This window comes from Trichinella spiralis (genome assembly GCF_000181795.1).
Source record: "Trichinella spiralis strain ISS 195 chromosome Unknown Scfld4, whole genome shotgun sequence".
Taxonomy (NCBI): Eukaryota; Metazoa; Nematoda; class Enoplea; order Trichinellida; family Trichinellidae; genus Trichinella; species Trichinella spiralis.
Genome location: NW_003526943.1, coordinates 4079569 through 4097680, shown reverse-complemented (window position 1 = coordinate 4097680; position 18112 = coordinate 4079569). Strand labels below are relative to the sequence as shown.

The 18112-nt window shown below is 33.5% G+C and overlaps 5 protein-coding genes across 5 annotated transcripts; 4 read left to right on the top strand and 1 right to left on the bottom strand.

The window, feature by feature from the left end:
• Positions 1–2391: 2391 nt before the first annotated feature.
• Tsp_01042 (nuclear transcription factor Y subunit gamma) lies at positions 2392–2899 on the top strand. The gene is made up of 3 exons (XM_003376781.1): positions 2392–2562; positions 2690–2755; positions 2777–2899. Exons 1-3 carry the CDS (start codon positions 2392–2394, stop codon positions 2897–2899), a joined length of 360 nt encoding a protein of 119 aa, XP_003376829.1.
• A 383-nt stretch (positions 2900–3282) lies between these two features.
• Tsp_01043 (nuclear transcription factor Y subunit gamma) lies at positions 3283–3904 on the bottom strand. Its single transcript, XM_003376780.1, has 2 exons — positions 3765–3904; positions 3283–3484 (listed from the first exon to the last, which is right to left on the bottom strand). The coding sequence occupies exons 1-2, from the start codon at positions 3902–3904 to the stop codon at positions 3283–3285; spliced, it is 342 nt and encodes a 113-aa protein (XP_003376828.1).
• A 5371-nt stretch (positions 3905–9275) lies between these two features.
• Tsp_01044 (cAMP-dependent protein kinase regulatory subunit) lies at positions 9276–12122 on the top strand. Its single transcript, XM_003376779.1, has 9 exons — positions 9276–9296; positions 9579–9740; positions 10895–10986; positions 11071–11132; positions 11206–11351; positions 11423–11543; positions 11616–11737; positions 11797–11878; positions 11950–12122. The coding sequence occupies exons 1-9, from the start codon at positions 9276–9278 to the stop codon at positions 12120–12122; spliced, it is 981 nt and encodes a 326-aa protein (XP_003376827.1).
• Positions 12123–14110: 1988 nt separating this feature from the next.
• On the top strand, positions 14111–17243 carry Tsp_01045 (cleft lip and palate transmembrane protein 1-like protein). Its single transcript, XM_003376778.1, has 8 exons — positions 14111–14453; positions 14516–14770; positions 14872–15102; positions 15208–15652; positions 15709–16130; positions 16379–16501; positions 16701–16852; positions 17031–17243. The coding sequence occupies exons 1-8, from the start codon at positions 14111–14113 to the stop codon at positions 17241–17243; spliced, it is 2184 nt and encodes a 727-aa protein (XP_003376826.1).
• Positions 17244–17303: 60 nt separating this feature from the next.
• On the top strand, positions 17304–17918 carry Tsp_01046 (nuclear transcription factor Y subunit gamma). The gene is made up of 4 exons (XM_003376777.1): positions 17304–17412; positions 17472–17574; positions 17671–17830; positions 17892–17918. Exons 1-4 carry the CDS (start codon positions 17304–17306, stop codon positions 17916–17918), a joined length of 399 nt encoding a protein of 132 aa, XP_003376825.1.
• The last annotated feature ends 194 nt before the right edge of the window (positions 17919–18112 follow it).

Genomic DNA, 18112 nt, shown 5'->3' with positions numbered 1-18112 from the left:
TTAGTTGCAAATTTTAAAAATGAACATTTACAATTGCAGTATTGTTATTGAGGAAGTTGCTTTAATGTATATTTTATTAAATTTTGCTGTTTTATAGTCTGTAAATGTGATAAAACTTTGCGGCAGTAAATGTTTCACCATAAATGTATGTGTTGCTTATTTAAAAGTTGATTTTTGAATCATCAATAGTGCAGCTTCATCAGTGAGTGAAAACTTTTTAAAAATATATGTAGGTGTTTTTTTGGGTATTTTTTGCTTAATTTATGAAATTACTTTTAAATTATTATGGTTGGAATATTTGTAATTAGTAATTGTTGTTTAAAAAAAGTCCTTTTTTGAAAATGTCTGTCTGCCTGTCGATATAAACTTTACGTAATTTCAGTTAATGTTGTTTTCTTGCATTAGTTAACCAGTGTGAAACGAATTTATTTTTATTGTCAAAAGATAACAAAAATTGTTGAAGAAAATACTTTTTGTATTTTTACCATTGTTCATATTGTACTTGATTTCAATTTAAGTATACTGTAAATTTCTGTCGTGAACTTGTTTTTGAATATGGTGGAATGGTGCGTGCGCGCGTGTGAAAACGTGTGAAAGAAAACAAAAACCTTTTTTTTCTTTCATAACATTTAATGTGTTATGTTTTAAAATTGTTAAAATGCTCGAGAAAGTTGGAATTTTTTTTCGATTATTATGTTATAAATTTATATATATATATATATATATATATATATATATATATATAATGATGTCGCGTTGTCGGCATTTTTGCACTTTCGATTGTAAAATGCTTAATGTCCAGTTTTGTCAAGAATAAATGTGCAACTGGATTTTTGCACATGTGAAATTTATATATAAATTGAAAATAAAATTGAATTTAAATATTATGGGAATTGTTCAAATTGTCTATTGTCGAGAGTAGTCAAGTCATTACACTCGGGCATTTCGCTTGACAAACCAACGAAAAATGTGTGTATTGTTTGAAAAAAAAGATGACGTGTAGAATAAATATGTGTTTTTGTAATATGTTCAATAGTGAACGTTTGTTCAATAATATCATTTTGTATAGGTTCTGCTCAATTGTGGGAGTGGTGGAACAGTTGTAGAAAGTGTAAAACGAAACATTTTTGTTGTTTATTATTTTTTGAGCATGATAATTGTTGGTACTGAATGCTGAATAAGAAGAGATTTTTTTGTGCGTGTTGACTTCTTCTTCTTGTTGTTGTTATTGCTGTTTTTTTCCTACTGGAGAGAGAGGAATGGCACGTTTCAGTTATTTTTTTTTCTTGTCTTCCGCTAGCAAATTCAATAAGCGCCAGTTGGTCGGTCATCGGTTGAAATACACGTCCAGTATTTTCATTTTTGCTTTTTCGTAAAATGAATTTTGTTTTTGAAAAAAAAAACAAGTGGGTGTGGCAATTTAGAAACAAAAAAGAAAATGAATAGCTTTAAGCTTGTGCAGAGGATGTTTTTATTTATTTGTCGTCGAAAAGAATGCAAATCACACATGTTCATAGTTGGTGACAGACGTGTGTGTGTGTGTATATGTCTACGTTTCTTATTTTCACAGCGTGTGCGTATAGATGGAGTTAGAGAAAGCTTCAAATGTGGTGTGGTTGGTGTGCAATTGTGTGTGCGTGCGTGCGTGAATGTGAGTGACGGTGGGAATTGATTTTCGTCAACGGCCCGTGTCAGTCGGCGGGTCAGTCTGCCTGTTGGTCAGCTAATGTTAATGGTGGTGTCGTTGTATCATTCGGCCCATTTTTAAAATTGTCTGTTGTCATTGGCTGCTTATTTATCCCTCTATCTCCCTCTCCCTCTCTCTCTTTCTCTCTTTCTGTCTCTGGTCAGTTCAGTCGGTCGGTATATGAATGGAGAGGCCGATTGAAGTAAAGATCCTGGGGATAGGGAGGAGGATCAGTGTCCATTTGTCCATCCGATTGACCTCCAACGATGGATGGATAGATACGGTGAGGAAAATATCTCACTGCGGTTGCACAGTTGAACGGTAATTGTGCCAACGGTGTTGTTTTCATGCTTCCAACCAACCAACCCTGCCTGTCGATGATATTTCAAAAGAGACGACTAGTATTTTAGTTATTTTCTTGCACGGAAAATTGTCACTTGTCAAGCATAATGTTGCAAGCACAAACGACCAGTAGCAGTTGTTGTTGTTGTTGTTGTTGTTGTTTATTTGTTTGTTTCTTTGAAGAAACCAGGTAAGATGAGAGCGTTGGATTCTTTTTTTCATTTGATATTATAAATTGTCAGATTAATTTTTCCATGCTTCATCCAAGCAGTCAGTTTTAGTCTTATTTTATTTTCCAACCAATCTTCATATGCACGTACATAAGAAGAAGAAGTAATAAACAACTTGGTGTTTGTTTGTTTATGTTTTCTTCAAAAAGTGGACTTTTCTTATGGCAAAAGCAATTTTTGAAAAGCTTCTTTTTCGTTGGTTGGTTGGTTGGTTCATTGGTTATTTTTTGGTTGGTCAACTGGTCGATCGGTCAGTCGGTCGGCGGTCGGGTTGGTTGGTCGACTGGTCAGCAGCAGCAGCTGGTTAGGTTAAGGTGATTTCTGAGGGCCACAGCTGACCAGCTTTTCAGCGCTTTTGTTTCTCGTTTTTCATATAAACTGCTGCCGCTGTTCCAGCTCTAAGATCTGATCTATCATTTATGATTAACAGCAGCAGCAGCAGCAGCAGCAGCAGCAGCAGCAACAACACTGGCATTTAGCATTTTTAGCGTTCAACGTTTAGCGTTTTATATAGCAGCAACAACAGCTTGGAGCTTTTCGAGCTTCAGCTTCACGAACAGCAACCATGGCGCAGGCATTATTGCCGTTATTTTCACTTTTCCATCCTACTGATTCATCATCATTCTCCACAACGAATTAGTTGTATTTTCTTTTTCAATTATTTATTTATTTGGATCAGTTTTTTTTTATTTTTTTTTGTTTTCAAATTTAATTTCGTCGTCGTTAGCCTTCAGAATTTTTTCCATCGAAGAATCGCGCGTTTCGCTTCGAGAACTTATGCAAATAATATCGTTTGTTTGTTTGTTTGTTTGTTTGATTTCTGAAAAAAACAGATAATGTGAAAATTCATCATCATCTCTAGCTCTTAGTATTTGTTTTTTATTTTGTCGAAAACCCAACAGGAGGAGGTACGGTACGTGTGTTTTTGTGTGTTGTGTGCGTGCATGTGCAGTTGGTTTGCGAGTGACCAATGGGCAACAAACTTCGCAAGCAGGTCGTCGGTACGGTGGTCGTGGGCAAGCGTCAGTCGGACGGTGCCGGACCGTTGCCGACCGAACAAGCTCCGTCGAACAAGCCTCCACCGACGGTGGTTATCCAAGAATCTTCAGGCGACGTTTCTGCTCTTCCACAACAAGGCACCACTGCTACTACTACTACTACTACCAGAGCTGAAAGTAACAAGGTAAACAAATAAACAACAACAACAGCAGAATTGTTTTTTTCTCTGCTTGTTGTTGTGTCAGTGATGAAAGATATTTTTTGATTTTTGTGCAGATATAATAATAATAATAATAATGATGAAAGTTGATTGAATTTAACGTTAGCGATCAGTAATTGTTTATTTATTTATCTATACTTTGCTTTCAATGAATCACATTATACTTTTGTCAGTTGGTGAGGGTGATAAAAGTGGTCGTTGAGAATTGAGAAAGTTGCAAATTGATGGCTGTTTTTAGTGATGCTTTGTTGCTTCAAAAAATTATTGATAATTTCTTTCTGGCAACTCTGCCGGCTCCGGCTGAGCGATTGAAGAAGAGGAAGAATAAATTTTGTGTCGAGGAGCAAGCAGAAGGGAGGCAAATGGTGCGGTGATGGTGGAGGAGGGGTCTGAGGGGTATAATTCAATCGATCGAAATGTCTCCATCGGTAAAAGCAATTCGATTGCAATTCTGTGTTAGCATATTTTATTTCATTTGCATCGGATTAAATATTTATTGCACTGTCTCTCTGTGTGTGTGTGTGTGTGTAAATGTGGAAAAAATTGGCAACATTTGTATTGGTTTTTATTGACATGTTCATTTCATTTTTTTGAATTTGAAATTGCGCCAACCAGTGCGTGAAAAGTGTGAAAATGAAATTTGCACGGATGAGAAGTAGAAGAAGAAGAAGTTTATTTGATTTTATTATAATTTTTATTTTTGAACACAAAACTTTACATGCACGAGCGTGTTCAACTGTGAAGTTGGCTTTTTACGAAGATATGCAGGGGATAGATGTATTATTATATTATTTGCATATTTTGATGTTGAAAAAGTAATCACCATCGCTGAAATAATAGTTTTCATTGAAAAGAGAGCAAGATGGGAAATGCAAAATGTTTTTCGTATCATTGTTGTAAATGTTGCTTGTATTATATTTTCCATTTAATTCGTATGCGCGCGTGATGAAATTATTATTTCATTTTCAAATTTGTACTTTTCTTTCAACAATTCAAGCATTTTTTCCGTGCTGCATATGTTTGTTTGTTCTTGTTTGAATTTTAATATAATTTTATCTTTTTAAATTGATCAAAGTCAATTTTAGCTATTGGTGTGAGAAAATTCTTAAACCATAGAGTGTACAGGTTGATCAAGTAGAAGAAAAATTGAATCTATTGTATTAAAAAAATAATAAGAATTATCAAGCATCGTGATGAGAAAAGTTCTTTGCTTTGTTTTTCGGTATTGAGGAAGAAAGAAAAATTTTCTTGATTTTCTGCTTTAGTTGCTGTTGGTCATTTGGTTTCGGTTATGTGAATCAATCATCCTTCAAAGTTTAATTCAAATCGAATTATATATAATTTCCCTTGCATTGATCCGCGTAAAAACAATCAAGCAACGTTTAATGCACCATTGTTCTTCTTTCTACTTCTCTCCCTCTCTCATCTCTACAGTAGTTTTTAATGATAGTAATAATAATAATAATAATAATGCCAATGGCAGTTGATTTTTTTTGTTTAATTTTACGAGCAATGATAATTTCACTGTGGGAAAAATATATAAGTGGAAAAAGAAAATTCACCTTTGATTGAAAATCATTTGTGCTCGAGCAACACTTCTTCTTTTGTGTGCATGTGAAAATTTGATTATCTTTAAATTTTATTCTTATATTGAATTATAGTATGTATTGTGAAATTAATTGTTTGTTCATTGGATTTTTGCCATTCGCTTAGAGAAGAATGAGAATTGTTCTCAAAGTTTGATTTCTATCTCATTTGCCACATCCCCGTTATTGATTGATTGATTGATATTGCTGCTTTATTCTTACAACGTGACTTTATTGTAAAATATTTACATATTATTGTTTTTTTTTGTAAATTATTAGTCACTTGTCTAGTTGTAATTTATTGTGATATTTTATTTGCAAGTCGCTTTTTGAACAATGAAAAGAAAAATACGCACAACAACAATATGCAGGTGTTTTTTTTCTGAATAAGCTTTTCATTGCTTTTTCAACGTTGTTAGCTAGCTAGTATTAGTTTGCTTGTTGTTTTTTGCACACGCAACAACGAATCACAAAATGAAATGTGAACAATTGAATGAAATTAAAGATGATGATGGTCTTCATCGAGGAGATGATCGGATGTGTTCGGTTCGAATTCCGCATCAAATCATCAACCATTTGAAAAGTGCTTTTAATAATTCAATCCCCCTTCCCAAGTTCATCGGCTCGTTTTCTTTTATCAATGAAAATTGTTCAGCATTAAGAAATTGATTTTCAAAATATTTGTCATCATGGAGAAAGAAATTTCTATTCATTTTTTAATGATTATTAATTTATTATTTTATTGTTGTGGGCCAGTTTGTGTTTCGCGAGACGAATTCAGATTGCGCGATTAAACGAAGTGGTGATAGTCAATTCTGTGTGATATGGAGCAGAAAAAAGCATTTCTTAAATTGTGCTTGTTGATGATAGTAGTTGGTTAATTGGCTGGAAAATTGTTTGTTTATTTATTTACTTTCATTTTATAATTTTATAATTTATAACTAACCACCATAACAACAAAAATGTTCATCTTAAATTTATTTTTGTGAAAGTTACCAAAAATGAATTAAAAGTATATATATGCTGCATATTTATTTTTTGTCTGTTATTAATGTTTAAGGTTTGTTTTTTCAATGTGGGGTTGTTTTAAAAAATGTTTTTGTTTTTTAATAAATGCATCCATTAAAATTTTTTTTTAATTTTTCACTAAGCGGTGTTGATTTTTCGATTTTTGTTCCATTTGAAATTTATATGCACGAGCAAGCTTACTGAGGAGATAGATGGGTAATCAATATTTTTGCCACAAGTCTCACTCTCTCTCTCTCTTTTCTCTTTTACTACTCCTACTACTACTATTATTATTATTATTATTAATATTATTATTATGATTTCGATTTCTTCTTTGTTAAGCATAAGTTATTGAATGCAAGAAAATCAAATTGCTCGCGTTTAACCCGAACCAGCGCAACTGTGAAATTTTTGCTTGATTTAATTTTTATAAATTTTGTCATTTTTAAATGTAAGAATATCATTATTTATTGCATTATTTTGTCGCATCAGCTACATGGGTGAAGTTATTGTATAATGGAATAATTAATATTTGATGCGAATGCAGTCGGCAGAACATTGGAGATGAAGTTTTCAGTAATATTTTTCATTTTTAGAATAAGTTTCAATTTGAAAATGGTTAATTTTTTGTTTTTAAATATAAAATTTTTTGAATGATGAAATCGAGCAACTTCAACGTGGACACAAGTTGCGTGGGAATATTGACATTCGGTCGGCTGGGGTAGTAGAATTGTATTGATTGCATTTTTCTTGCATGTGATTTGCGCAAAATTTCAACAAAAGAATAAATCAATGCCATAAATTTATTTTATCTTATTTTATTTCTATCCAACTGTAATAATGGTTTTTGAAATTTTTCAAAAAATGAATAATTTTATTAAACATTTTCTTCCCCAATATCTTGTTTATTTTTATTTGGTTTGTGTTTCGTATTCAGTAAAAAAATGGTGCATTATTTTAAAGAGGATTTCAAAATAATAATAATACAAAGATGCTGTTGAGAGCGTGGGTTGTTTTACTCTTTATTGATTTTATAATTGCGAACAGTTATTTATTTATTTATTATATTCTGGTGTGCGTGGTTTTCTGCTGATTTATTGTTAATTAATTTCGTTTTGTAGAAAATATTTAAATATTAAATTTAACCTTCGTTGTTGTTGTTGTTGTTGCATATTTGTTTATAAAAAATAACAAAGAAGCATCAGAATTGTGGGTGTGTGGGTGTGTGTAAGTGCTCACTTTTGTACGTTAACAGTAATTTATTCCCATTGCTGATTAATAATAATTAATGAGTTAAAAAAATTTTTTCATTTATTTATAAGTGTTTTGTTTATTGTTGTTCAATATTTCAATTTATTGATGAACAGATGTGTTGTGGATGGTAGAAAATGTGAAACAGCATTTGTGTCATTCATTCATTCATTCATTAATATATGCACAACACATTTGCATTGATTAGTGGAAAGTAACGAACGAACGACGTCGTCGTTGATGAATTTTTGTTCATTTCTGCATTAGTGAAATAGTTTGAAAAGTGCTTTTGAATTTCAATTTTAATTCAAGAAACATTAAACGACTGTGTGAATAATACTTTAAAATTAATCAAAAAAGGAAATTGAAAATTCAGTTGCATAATGTTTACATTTGTATTATTTTTGTTGTGTAATATTAAATAAAGCAAATTAATTTTGAATAATTTTCATTATATATGTATATATATTTTTTTTCACGATGTGCATGTTATTTTTTTATAAATAATTTTTGTGTAGTAGTTGTTGTTGTTTATTTGTTCAGTTATTAAAAAAATATTTTTAAAAATTAATAAATGTTGTAGTTGTTGCATTTTTGGTTGGTTGGTGGTGGTGGTGCATTTAAATATTGTGCATATAAGATTGCGCGGGAAAGCAAACAAGATGACGTAGCTGTGTGTAATATGCTTGCATCATTATTCGTCGAACATTTTGTTGTTGTTGCTTGGTGTACAAAATGAGAGAAATGATAAATAATGCTTTTATTATGTACTGATTGCGGCTTGATGATGATGATTGGTCGTTGACGACCTGTTTGTTGTTCCAAATTGTTGTTTCCCGTGGACAAAAAGTAGAAAGCATAACGAAAAGCATATTTATTTCTGTTGTGAAATAGAAAAACAAAAATGCAATCAAAAGGTGACAGACCGAGTTGGGTGGTACGTCATTTTGTGTTTTTATTTATTTGATTCATCTTTTTTATTCTTAATTTTTTCATGAGGACAAAAATTTTAATAAGTGATGAGTATGTATAATTTTTATTGCAAAATTGCAACGTGAATGAAATTCGTTGTTATTCTTGTTTTTAAAAACTGTTGAATATATACATTGAATTTGTAGGGATGAAAATTATCATTATTTTATTTATTTATTTATTTACTGTTTTGTTTATTTGCAATATTTTTGCAAGTTTTTTGTTGTCAGTGAAAAAAGAAGTTTGTTTTTGCTGACGTGTGTGTAGACTATTAGCGTGAACTGTTTGCGCGTTGGTCTTGTTGAAACGACGTCGGTTGTTATAGTAGCTAGCTACAGGAGCTTGTGGGTTGTCTGGTTGGTTGGTTTAGTCAGCTTCAGTTGGCAGTTAACCAGCTTTTAGCGAGTCAGTTTAATAGCTAGCTGCATTAGTAGAAGTAAGTAAAGCGTGCTCGGTTGTCGTTTGGCTTTTCCAAACACACACGCAAAGATAGAGTGACAATGTGCGTGTGCTCACATTTGTGCAGCATCGAATATCAGTGAAGAAGATATATATATATATATGTATATATAAATGTGTATATAGTGAGTGAAGTAGAATTTAATTTGTCTGAAACTTCTTGCTCACTTCATTTAAAAATTACATTCACGTGCGTATACACAATTCTCTCTTTCTTTGCAGTTGCATTTTTGTGTGAACAAGACACATACGTGTATTATTATTTGTCGTCATATTGCGATGTATAGTTTGTCGACCGTTTTGTTGTAGTTTTATAGCCTGCTTTTTACAAAATTTCTACATCTACATTTTATATGCATACATCATCAGACGCCCACTACTGTTCAGTCGTCGTCAATAGTTGGCAAATATTTGTAGGTTGTGAATGAAATAAGGCTGTTGTTGTTTTCCGTGGGTGCTGTCGGTTCTTCTTCTTCTTCTTCTTCTTCTTCTGCTTCTACTTCTCACTTTGCAATTTAAAAATGGCTTGTCTGGCCAGTTATGTAAGTCTATCTTATTTACAACGTCTATTTATTTATTTATTTATTTATTTATTTATTTATTCTGAAATTATTCCAATGATGCTCTAATTTTTAGTTGAAATTGAAAAATTTTGACTGAGTGATTGATTGGTGGTTTGGTTTCTTTTAATTTTTAAGCAATCATTTTAAATAGCATGTACACATTGCTGTTCATCAGGGGACATTTTTTTTCCTTTTTGCTTTTCTTCCCTTTTTGTGTAATAATTAATATTTGCATAAGTGATAATGTGATAATTGCTTCAGGTGAGCACGCTGAATCAGCCATCTCCTTCGGAAAGTCACGATGAGGAAGATTTGGGTGCTGTCGATTCGGCTGGAGCAGCCGATTCCAAGGCTCGTTCCCGTCGTGGAGCCGTCTCTGCTGAAGTTTACTCTGAAGAAGACATTGCCAACTACGTGAAAAAGGTGATTTTTCTTTGTTTTATAATAATAATAATTTATTATTTTTATTGCTCTCTGACGATTGTTGAGAATAATTGTTCTACTAAAATTCAAGCGGGTGCAGCAGCGGTGCATCGGCTGCTTGATGATAATCTCCTTCAGTGTAGCAAGCAGGCGCGATAATGGTTTGAAGCTGGAGTTGTTTTGAAAAAGTTTCATACATGAATGCCGAACTAGTAAAATTAGGTGTAAACAGGCTACTACTAGCTTATAGAGTTAGTCAATTGTGTGGGCAGTTGTCGTCTGGTGATCATTGATTCGCTCAGCGCACGCTTGTTGCTTCGAACCATTGCCAGCTAGTCTTTGAATCGTTAAAAATACAGTATGCTATTTTGGAGCTGCAAATGCACTGGGCAAATGGCTGATGATCATTTATTTAATGATTTCACATTTTATACGAGTGAAAAATTTTCTTCTCTCTCTCTCTCTCTCTCACCCCACGCGCATATACATATTCAAGTATTTATCAATTGCGAGATAATTTTCAATATTTCAGTGGAAATATTTAGCAGCGAATAATAGATAAATACCACTAACCCCACACATACATACTGCAGTAGAGTTTTCTTTTTGCAAATAATTTTATTTTTATTTGTCATTTAAAGGAAGAGGATAAATTGTATTTACTGAATTGTATTACAAATATAAATAAATAAATATGTATATGTGCATAAATAACACGTGTGCTAGGGTGAATGGATAGATCAGACGTGTTCTTATATTAGCAGCAGTTCATCTATAATTTATTATCTGCTGTAACTGAGACAACTAGGGCGAACAGCACTGATAATTGTAATAATAGATATATTTTTGTGATTAATGTTTTTCGAAAGCCAGCATTCTTCCCCCCGCCCCCTCCCCTTATGAGAAGAAATGGGAAAAAAAGGATGACTTCATTCTATTCGAATCTTTCATTTTTATTGAAAATTGGAACAACAACAGTATTGATCAATTATCGATGAAAAATTGCCACCATTCATATGTTTTGCTCATATAAATTACGTTGTCATCATTTATTTTGAAATATTAGGCATAAAGAAAGTATATTTAATTAATAAATATACAGATTTATGAATATGAATTTCGACAATGATTTATTGTTTTTTTGTAAATTTCAGGTTGTACCTAAAGATGAAGAAACGAAGAAAGCCTTAGAGAAAGCGATGTGTCAGAATGTTCTTTTCGCACATTTGGATGAAAATGAGAAAAAGTATGCATACAATTTCATGTTCCTTTTTCCATCCAATATGCTTTATTTATAATGTGTATTTTTGTTTTTTTTCGTTCATAACAGAGATATTTTCAATGCAATGTTCCCAGTTGAGGCTAATGCCGGAGAAGTGATTATTCAACAAGGTAAGCTGTTGTTGTTAGTCGAGAAAAATTGTACATTTTGCGTATGTTGTCTAATTTTTACAATAATGTTCAGGGGATGAAGGGGATAATTTCTATGTCATTGATTCGGGCGAAGTAGAAGTGTTTGTGAATAACAAAAGTGTGACTACAATCAAAGAAAGTGGAAGTTTTGGTGAACTGGCGTTGATTTATGGAACACCTCGTGCGGCTACTGTCTTGGTATATATATATACTACGTTTTAGCATATTTGAATAGTAGCATTGTTACAACAATTTGTTGTTTATTTCAGGCGAAAACTCGTGTTAAACTTTGGGCTTTGGATCGTGACACTTACAGACGCATTTTGATGGGAAGCACTATTCGCAAGCGCAAACAGTACGAAGAATTTTTGAGCAAAGTGAAAATTTTAGGTGTGTACTTTTTTTATATTATTTTTAAAAATGAAAATTAAAAAATTATCATTTGTTGATGATGTCTTTCAGAGGATCTCGATAAGTGGGAAAGATTGACTGTTGCCGATGCCCTTGAGCCTGTAGCGTTCGAAAAAGGCACTCACATTGTTGAACAGGGTCAGCCGGGTGACAACTTTTTCATCATTTTGGAGGTAGTTATTATTAATTTTTATTGTAACTCGGCTTATTTGGTTGGTATTTATTCTTTCAGGGTGAAGCTGAAGTGTATCAAAAAAGAAGCGAAGATAGCAAGCCAGAGCTTGTTGGCCATCTCAATCCGTCAGAATATTTCGGTAAGTTAATATGTGTGTTGTTGTTATTATTGACAGTTTATAACTTGATTAATTTTTGCTTAATTAATTAGGCGAAATTGCTCTTCTGCTTGATCGACCCAGAGCTGCTACTGTTGTCGCGAAGACGCCTTTGAAATGCGCCAAGTTGGACCGTGCACGCTTCGAACGCGTCATGGGTCCGTGCTCAGAAATTTTGAAAAGAAATATCTTAAATTACAACAGTTATGTGAATTTGCTTACGTGAACATTCGAAGAATCCCTTCACCACCACTTGAACCATTAACATTTTGTGTATTATACAACGAATGCTTTGTAAACGTGTTTTGCTTTGTTATTTTATTTTTATGTTCTTTGTTCATATATATATATATGCACTCTAAAACCTGGCATATATTTATATACATATTCATATATATATATACATCAGTTGCATATAATTCATATACTGATTTTTGCAGTCCTAAAATAACTATCCGTATACAGAAAGACGGATGTTTTTCTTTTTTTTTGTTGTTTCTTAACCGTAGTTATGATATATATATATATATATATATATGTATATATCATTACAGTTGTCGTTGTTTGGAACAGTTGTAGATTTTTATTATTTTTTCTCTTTTTGAAAAATTTGAACGCTTTCTGGTGTTCCACCCCAAGTGGAACTTTGCAGTCAGTTTGTGTTCAGAATAATGCACGTAAGTAAACTGTATAATAAAATAAAAATGCCTTTTCATACATTAATGTTATTATTAATTTTCCTTTTATTATAATAGAGAGTATAATATCGGAATGTATTTAATAACAGTATTTCACAGGGTTTATTTTGAAACACAAAGAAACTCCCACAGTTGAAAGATTATTTTGCCGTAAAGTGAAAAATTGAAAATAATAAATCTAATTTTTTCTTTTCTTTGCTCAATAATCGTTGTTGTTGACTATTGGTCAAAAATAAACCCAATGCAGAAAATCATATTCAGCTAAAGGCGAATTTCAAATTGAATCAAACCAAGTGATCTGCTATATTTCCAGTTGCTTCTCAGAATAATTAATATGATGAATCTGGTGCGTGAGAAAATGAATTTTAGATAAATAAGTCAGGATTTTGCAAAAATTAAACAATTCAATGCTGTAAAATGAATGATAATGCTTCTAGAGAAGAAAAACATTCTTTGATGTGCTAATTTATATTATTACTTCATTGCTTCTTCCGTATCATGACTTCCTTAGTAGACGACGAATGCACTTACAAATATAACGATAAACAACAATGGAGAAACTAGCTGACTAGTAGGTGTAATGATAACGTCAGCTAGCAGCACTAACTGGTAAACGAAATTGACAGCTGGCCAAGTAGTTATTTAATTGATTTAAAAAAGTGGACTTGTTGTGAATATGAATGAACTTCGTCACTTTTTTCTAGTTACCATGAATAAAAGAGCTGAAGAAAATTTTCATTTCATTGTCATTATTGCAGTAAATTAACAACAGTCTAATGAACTGTATTCAACTGTTCGCTGCCTTAATTATTAATTTACTTCGAAATATGACTATTACTGTAGCTCTTACCTACTTCTGACTTAATCACACCACCACTTGCTGTGTTGCTGAAGCAAAAAATATTTAATTGATGCTAAAGTTTGAGAGAATTGATGTAAAATTAATCTCAATTATTTAAAAATAAATCTATTCATTCATGCATGAATTTGTAAATCGTATAATTGTTTACACACGAAATTAATTATACTTGCACATTAGTTTACTGTAATAAAGTATTCTGTGTAAATTATTGGTTTTACTCGAAAATTTTCACCTATTTGCGTCAGGCGAGTGAGTGAATATTTTTTTCTACTTGTCCGTCAGTCTGAATATATTGATCAGTGACCGTTGTGTTTTTGCTTTTTTGTTTCGTTTTTCAGTTCGCGTCAGACAGAGTCTGTTCACAAGTGATATATATTAATTTTTTCTCGCGCATGTTTTTTCTTGTCTGATTTCAGTGAATAGCTTGTTATCTGATTGATGTACATCTATATTTTGCTATTTTAGCACATTTTTTAGATTTTGCTTCCCTTTTTTTTAATGCTGAACACATTTTATAACTTTTTTTAAATGAAATAATGATAGTTTTTTTTCTTAATTTTTCAAACGTTCCCTGTTTTGTTGTTGCGAATGAGCGAATGTCTCAGTGATGAAATTGAATGTCGTGCATATTTCAGTTGATTATTTTTGAAAACGATGGAAACGACTGCTGCTGCTTCTTCCACGGCAAGTGAAGCAACCCAACAGCGCGCTTCTTCGGCCAGCCAAACGCCGAGCGTGTGGTCAATGCTGAAACAGTTCGCAACGCGGCTGTTGGTCATCTACGCCATTTCTTCGTTGTTGAAAAGCTTCCGCCAGCCTCAGAATGTGAGCAAAAGCGGCACCACCGCCCCAACGTCGGCGTTGTTGTCGAAGAATATTTTCCCCAACGGTATGGAAATGGACATCACTTTCTACGTGTCCGAATATGAAAATCACGTCGACTATGCGCGACCGTTGTGGCGGTTGGAGTCGATTTATTATGGCGATTGGGAAGCCGGTGAGAAACAGGACAGTGTTTTCTTTTACGAAGGGAAAATTCCATGTCCAATTTCCGTTCAGAACAACGCTTCTTTGTACTTGCACGTGTTTGTCACCAAGGCAGGCAAATCTGCCGATCCGAAAGCGAAGAATTATTCCAAACGGTATACGATACATCGTTGGCATCAGTTGAACAAGTACAGACGGAAACGGTATCAAAAAACGCAGAATTTGCTAACCGGCAAAACCGAGGCAAGCCAGGCGGACGTGGCCAAGGCCGAAGCAGCGACAACGGAAATTATCAGCTACTGGCATCCGAATTTGACCATCAACATGGTATACGATCAGTCTGTATTTTCGAAAGGTTATTTATTTATTTATTGTTTGCTTGTTTTTTTTTGTTTGGTGTTTCATTTGTCGGTTGGTTTCTTTTTCAGACAGCTTACCAGTTCCCTGGAGTGAGATGCTTTTGTTCGATTCAGTATCTGGTGATTATTATCCAATAGTGTTTTTCAACGACTACTGGAATTTGATCTCCGACTATCAGCCGTTGAATAGTTCTGTCAGCACGCTCGATTTGAAACTCACCTACAGTCCATTGTCTCTTTTCAAATGGCAATTGTACGCTTCGCAAACAATGCGAAATCGATGGTTAGGAGGACTAGCTGGTAATGAATATGGAAAATTTTTCCAATAAGCAACGAATAAACATAATAAATGTGATCGATTGATTAAGAAAGAGAATTGAATTTTTCGTTTTTTCTTTTGTTCAGGTGGTGTTGGTGAACTTTTCGAAGAAAATGAAGACGACCAAGATTCGATAAAAATTGCACTGCTCGAAACGAGTCCATATTTGTTAGCTTTGACGGCGGTGGTGTCCATTTTGCATTTGGTGTTCGAATTTTTGGCTTTCAAAAATGATATCCAATTTTGGCGCGAACGCCAGTCGTTGGAAGGCTTGTCGGTTCGTTCTGTGCTTTTCAACGTTGGCACTTCGTTCATCGTGCTGTTGTACGTTTTGGACAACGAGACCAACCTGATGGTCCGCGGTTCGGTCTTCATCAACATGCTAATCGAACTTTGGAAAGTGCCCAAATGCTTGGACGTCGGTTTGGACACCACCAGTCGACTGTTCGGCGTGGTACCAAAATTGCGCTTCAAGGAGAAAAATTCCTACGTTGAATCCAGCACCAAAGAGTACGACATGATGGCGTTCAGGTTCGTTTCGTTTTTTGAATCAAATTTTGATTTTGAAATTTTAATATCCATTCCAGGTATCTATCTTGGCTGCTGTTCCCCCTGTTGGGCTGCTACACGATCTATTCGTTGGTTTACGAAGAGCACCGTGGCTGGTATTCGTGGATTTTGGACAGGCTGTATGGGTTTTTGATAACTTTCGGCTTTATAATGATGACGCCGCAGCTTTTCATCAATTACAAACTTAAGTCGGTCGCTCACTTGCCTTGGCGAATGTTGACTTACAAATTTTTGAATACAATCATCGACGACATTTTCGCTTTTGTCATCAAAATGCCCATGCTGTATCGAATTAGCTGTTTTCGAGATGATGTGGTTTTTGTTATTTATTTGTACCAGCGCTGGGTTTATCGTGTCGATCCGAAACGAGTGAATGAATTCGGCATTTCTGGAGAAGATCTACAAAAGGCCAGTAGTAGTAGTAGTAGTAAACATCAAAGTGAAAATTGTGCTGTGAACAATGCCAATCAACAACAACAACAAGCATTGAAAGATAAAGCGGATTGAAAATTATGAATATTATTATTATTATTATTATTATCTATCGTCCTCTTTATTTATTGTAATTTTGTTTTCTTTTCTCCTCCTTTTCAGTCAGAAGTGCAAAGTGAATGATTGATTTTTCCAAAATTTATTAAATTTCATTTTGAATTTTGTTCACTATTTTCTCAATGAATTTTTTTTCAGTTATTGTTGATGCGGATATTGTTTTCAATAAATCATTCATAATGTGCATTTTATTTTTCTGCTGCTTGTCTGCACAGACAGTCTTAGCACTGGTCAGTTTTTGGATGATCATGATTATATCGTGTACATTATTGTGCATACACTTGTTGTGCTGCTAATTTGTTAGTTTGTGTTTTTTGTTGAAAGAAAATGTGCGAAGCAGTGGTTTACAGCGACTTTCGGGCAGAAGAGGATGTGCCATATAAGAGTGTGTGTAGTTTCAAATTGGGATAAAAATGAAGGAGGATTAAAATTTCACATTGTTAATCAGAAAATATTTTAGCATGTTTATATCGATTTCAACTGTCCGGCTTGGAATTGAGTCGAGAGCGAAATGTTGAAAATCAGAAGAATACGAAGGCAATTTCCGATGGAGAAGATGATGACGAAGGAGATATGGATCTCAGTCGCAAGCCGATTTCAAATCCTACAATTGTGATTGGTATTGATCAAATTGATTAATATGATTTGATTTTCGTTGTTGTATAATTTTTTCCTTTGCAAGAATGCATATCCGGCTCAAAAATTGAAGATGTTGGTGTTCAAGTAGTGTGGTGGTTTTGTTTTTTTCTGTTCATCTTTTCAATATTTGAATTTTTTGCTTTGCTCGCAGCTTTGGAATGGTGCAGTGTTGATGGCAGAATTTGTGCTGACGACACCGGAACAATTTTACAAAAAGCGTGTGCTCGAACTGGGATGTGGAATTGGTCTAACTGCAATCTGTTTGGCAACGGCTGGCGCTTGTGTCCTTGCCACGGGTTGGTGGTTTGTTGCTTACAAAAATGCTCATCGAATAAGCGAACGAACAAAACTTGCTTGTTGTTAAGATGTAAACGACGATTGCTTGAAGTTGTGTAGAAAAAATTGCGACGAAAATAGTCATTTGATGCGTTCTGGAGGTAGTGTAGAAGTGAGACGATTTGATTGGTCAGCGCCGGCTGAGGTCGATTGGTCGAGCTGGCTGTTACCGGTGGATGTGATCGTTTGTGCTGACCGTGAGACATTGTCATTTTATTTATTTATTTATTTTCTGAAATTAATATTTTCATTTCAGTAATTTATGAAATTGATTTAAACGAAACGCTGTTCTCTTTGTTGCAAAATTGCGTTCGTTCTAATGGAAAAAAGACTACCATCTACTTTTGCGTTGAGAAAAGGTAATGGCAAGATTTTATTTTTTTTTCATATCGAATCTGTACAAATGATAATAATAATAATAATAATAATAATACAATTGTTTTATATAATTTTAGACTTATATTCAGTGCAGGCGCCTTTGGAGTTTGCAGTCCAGCGTATGAACATTTTGAAGAATGGATATGTGATATGAAAAATGAAAAAGGATGGTCAGTAAGAAAAGTGGAACTATCTTTTGTAAAGAAATTCATTTCTTCACAACGAAGCGAACTACTGGTGAGGAAAATTAAAAAAAATTTAATTTGCATAATAAATTTACTGAATGTCTTTTTTAAAGGAGCTCTGGCAGCTGGAACCACCGTGAAAAAAGAAAATGTATTTTTTTTAATTTTAAATAATTAAAGATTCATTTCAAGAATATCTTTTCATCCCGATAAAATATTGTCGTCGTTGAATGCGAAGGCAATAATGGTTTATTTCATTGTTTTCTTCAAATGGATGTATCAGTTCTTTTCAAAAAGATGCATTTAATAAGTAATAAAAAGAAAAAATTACTTC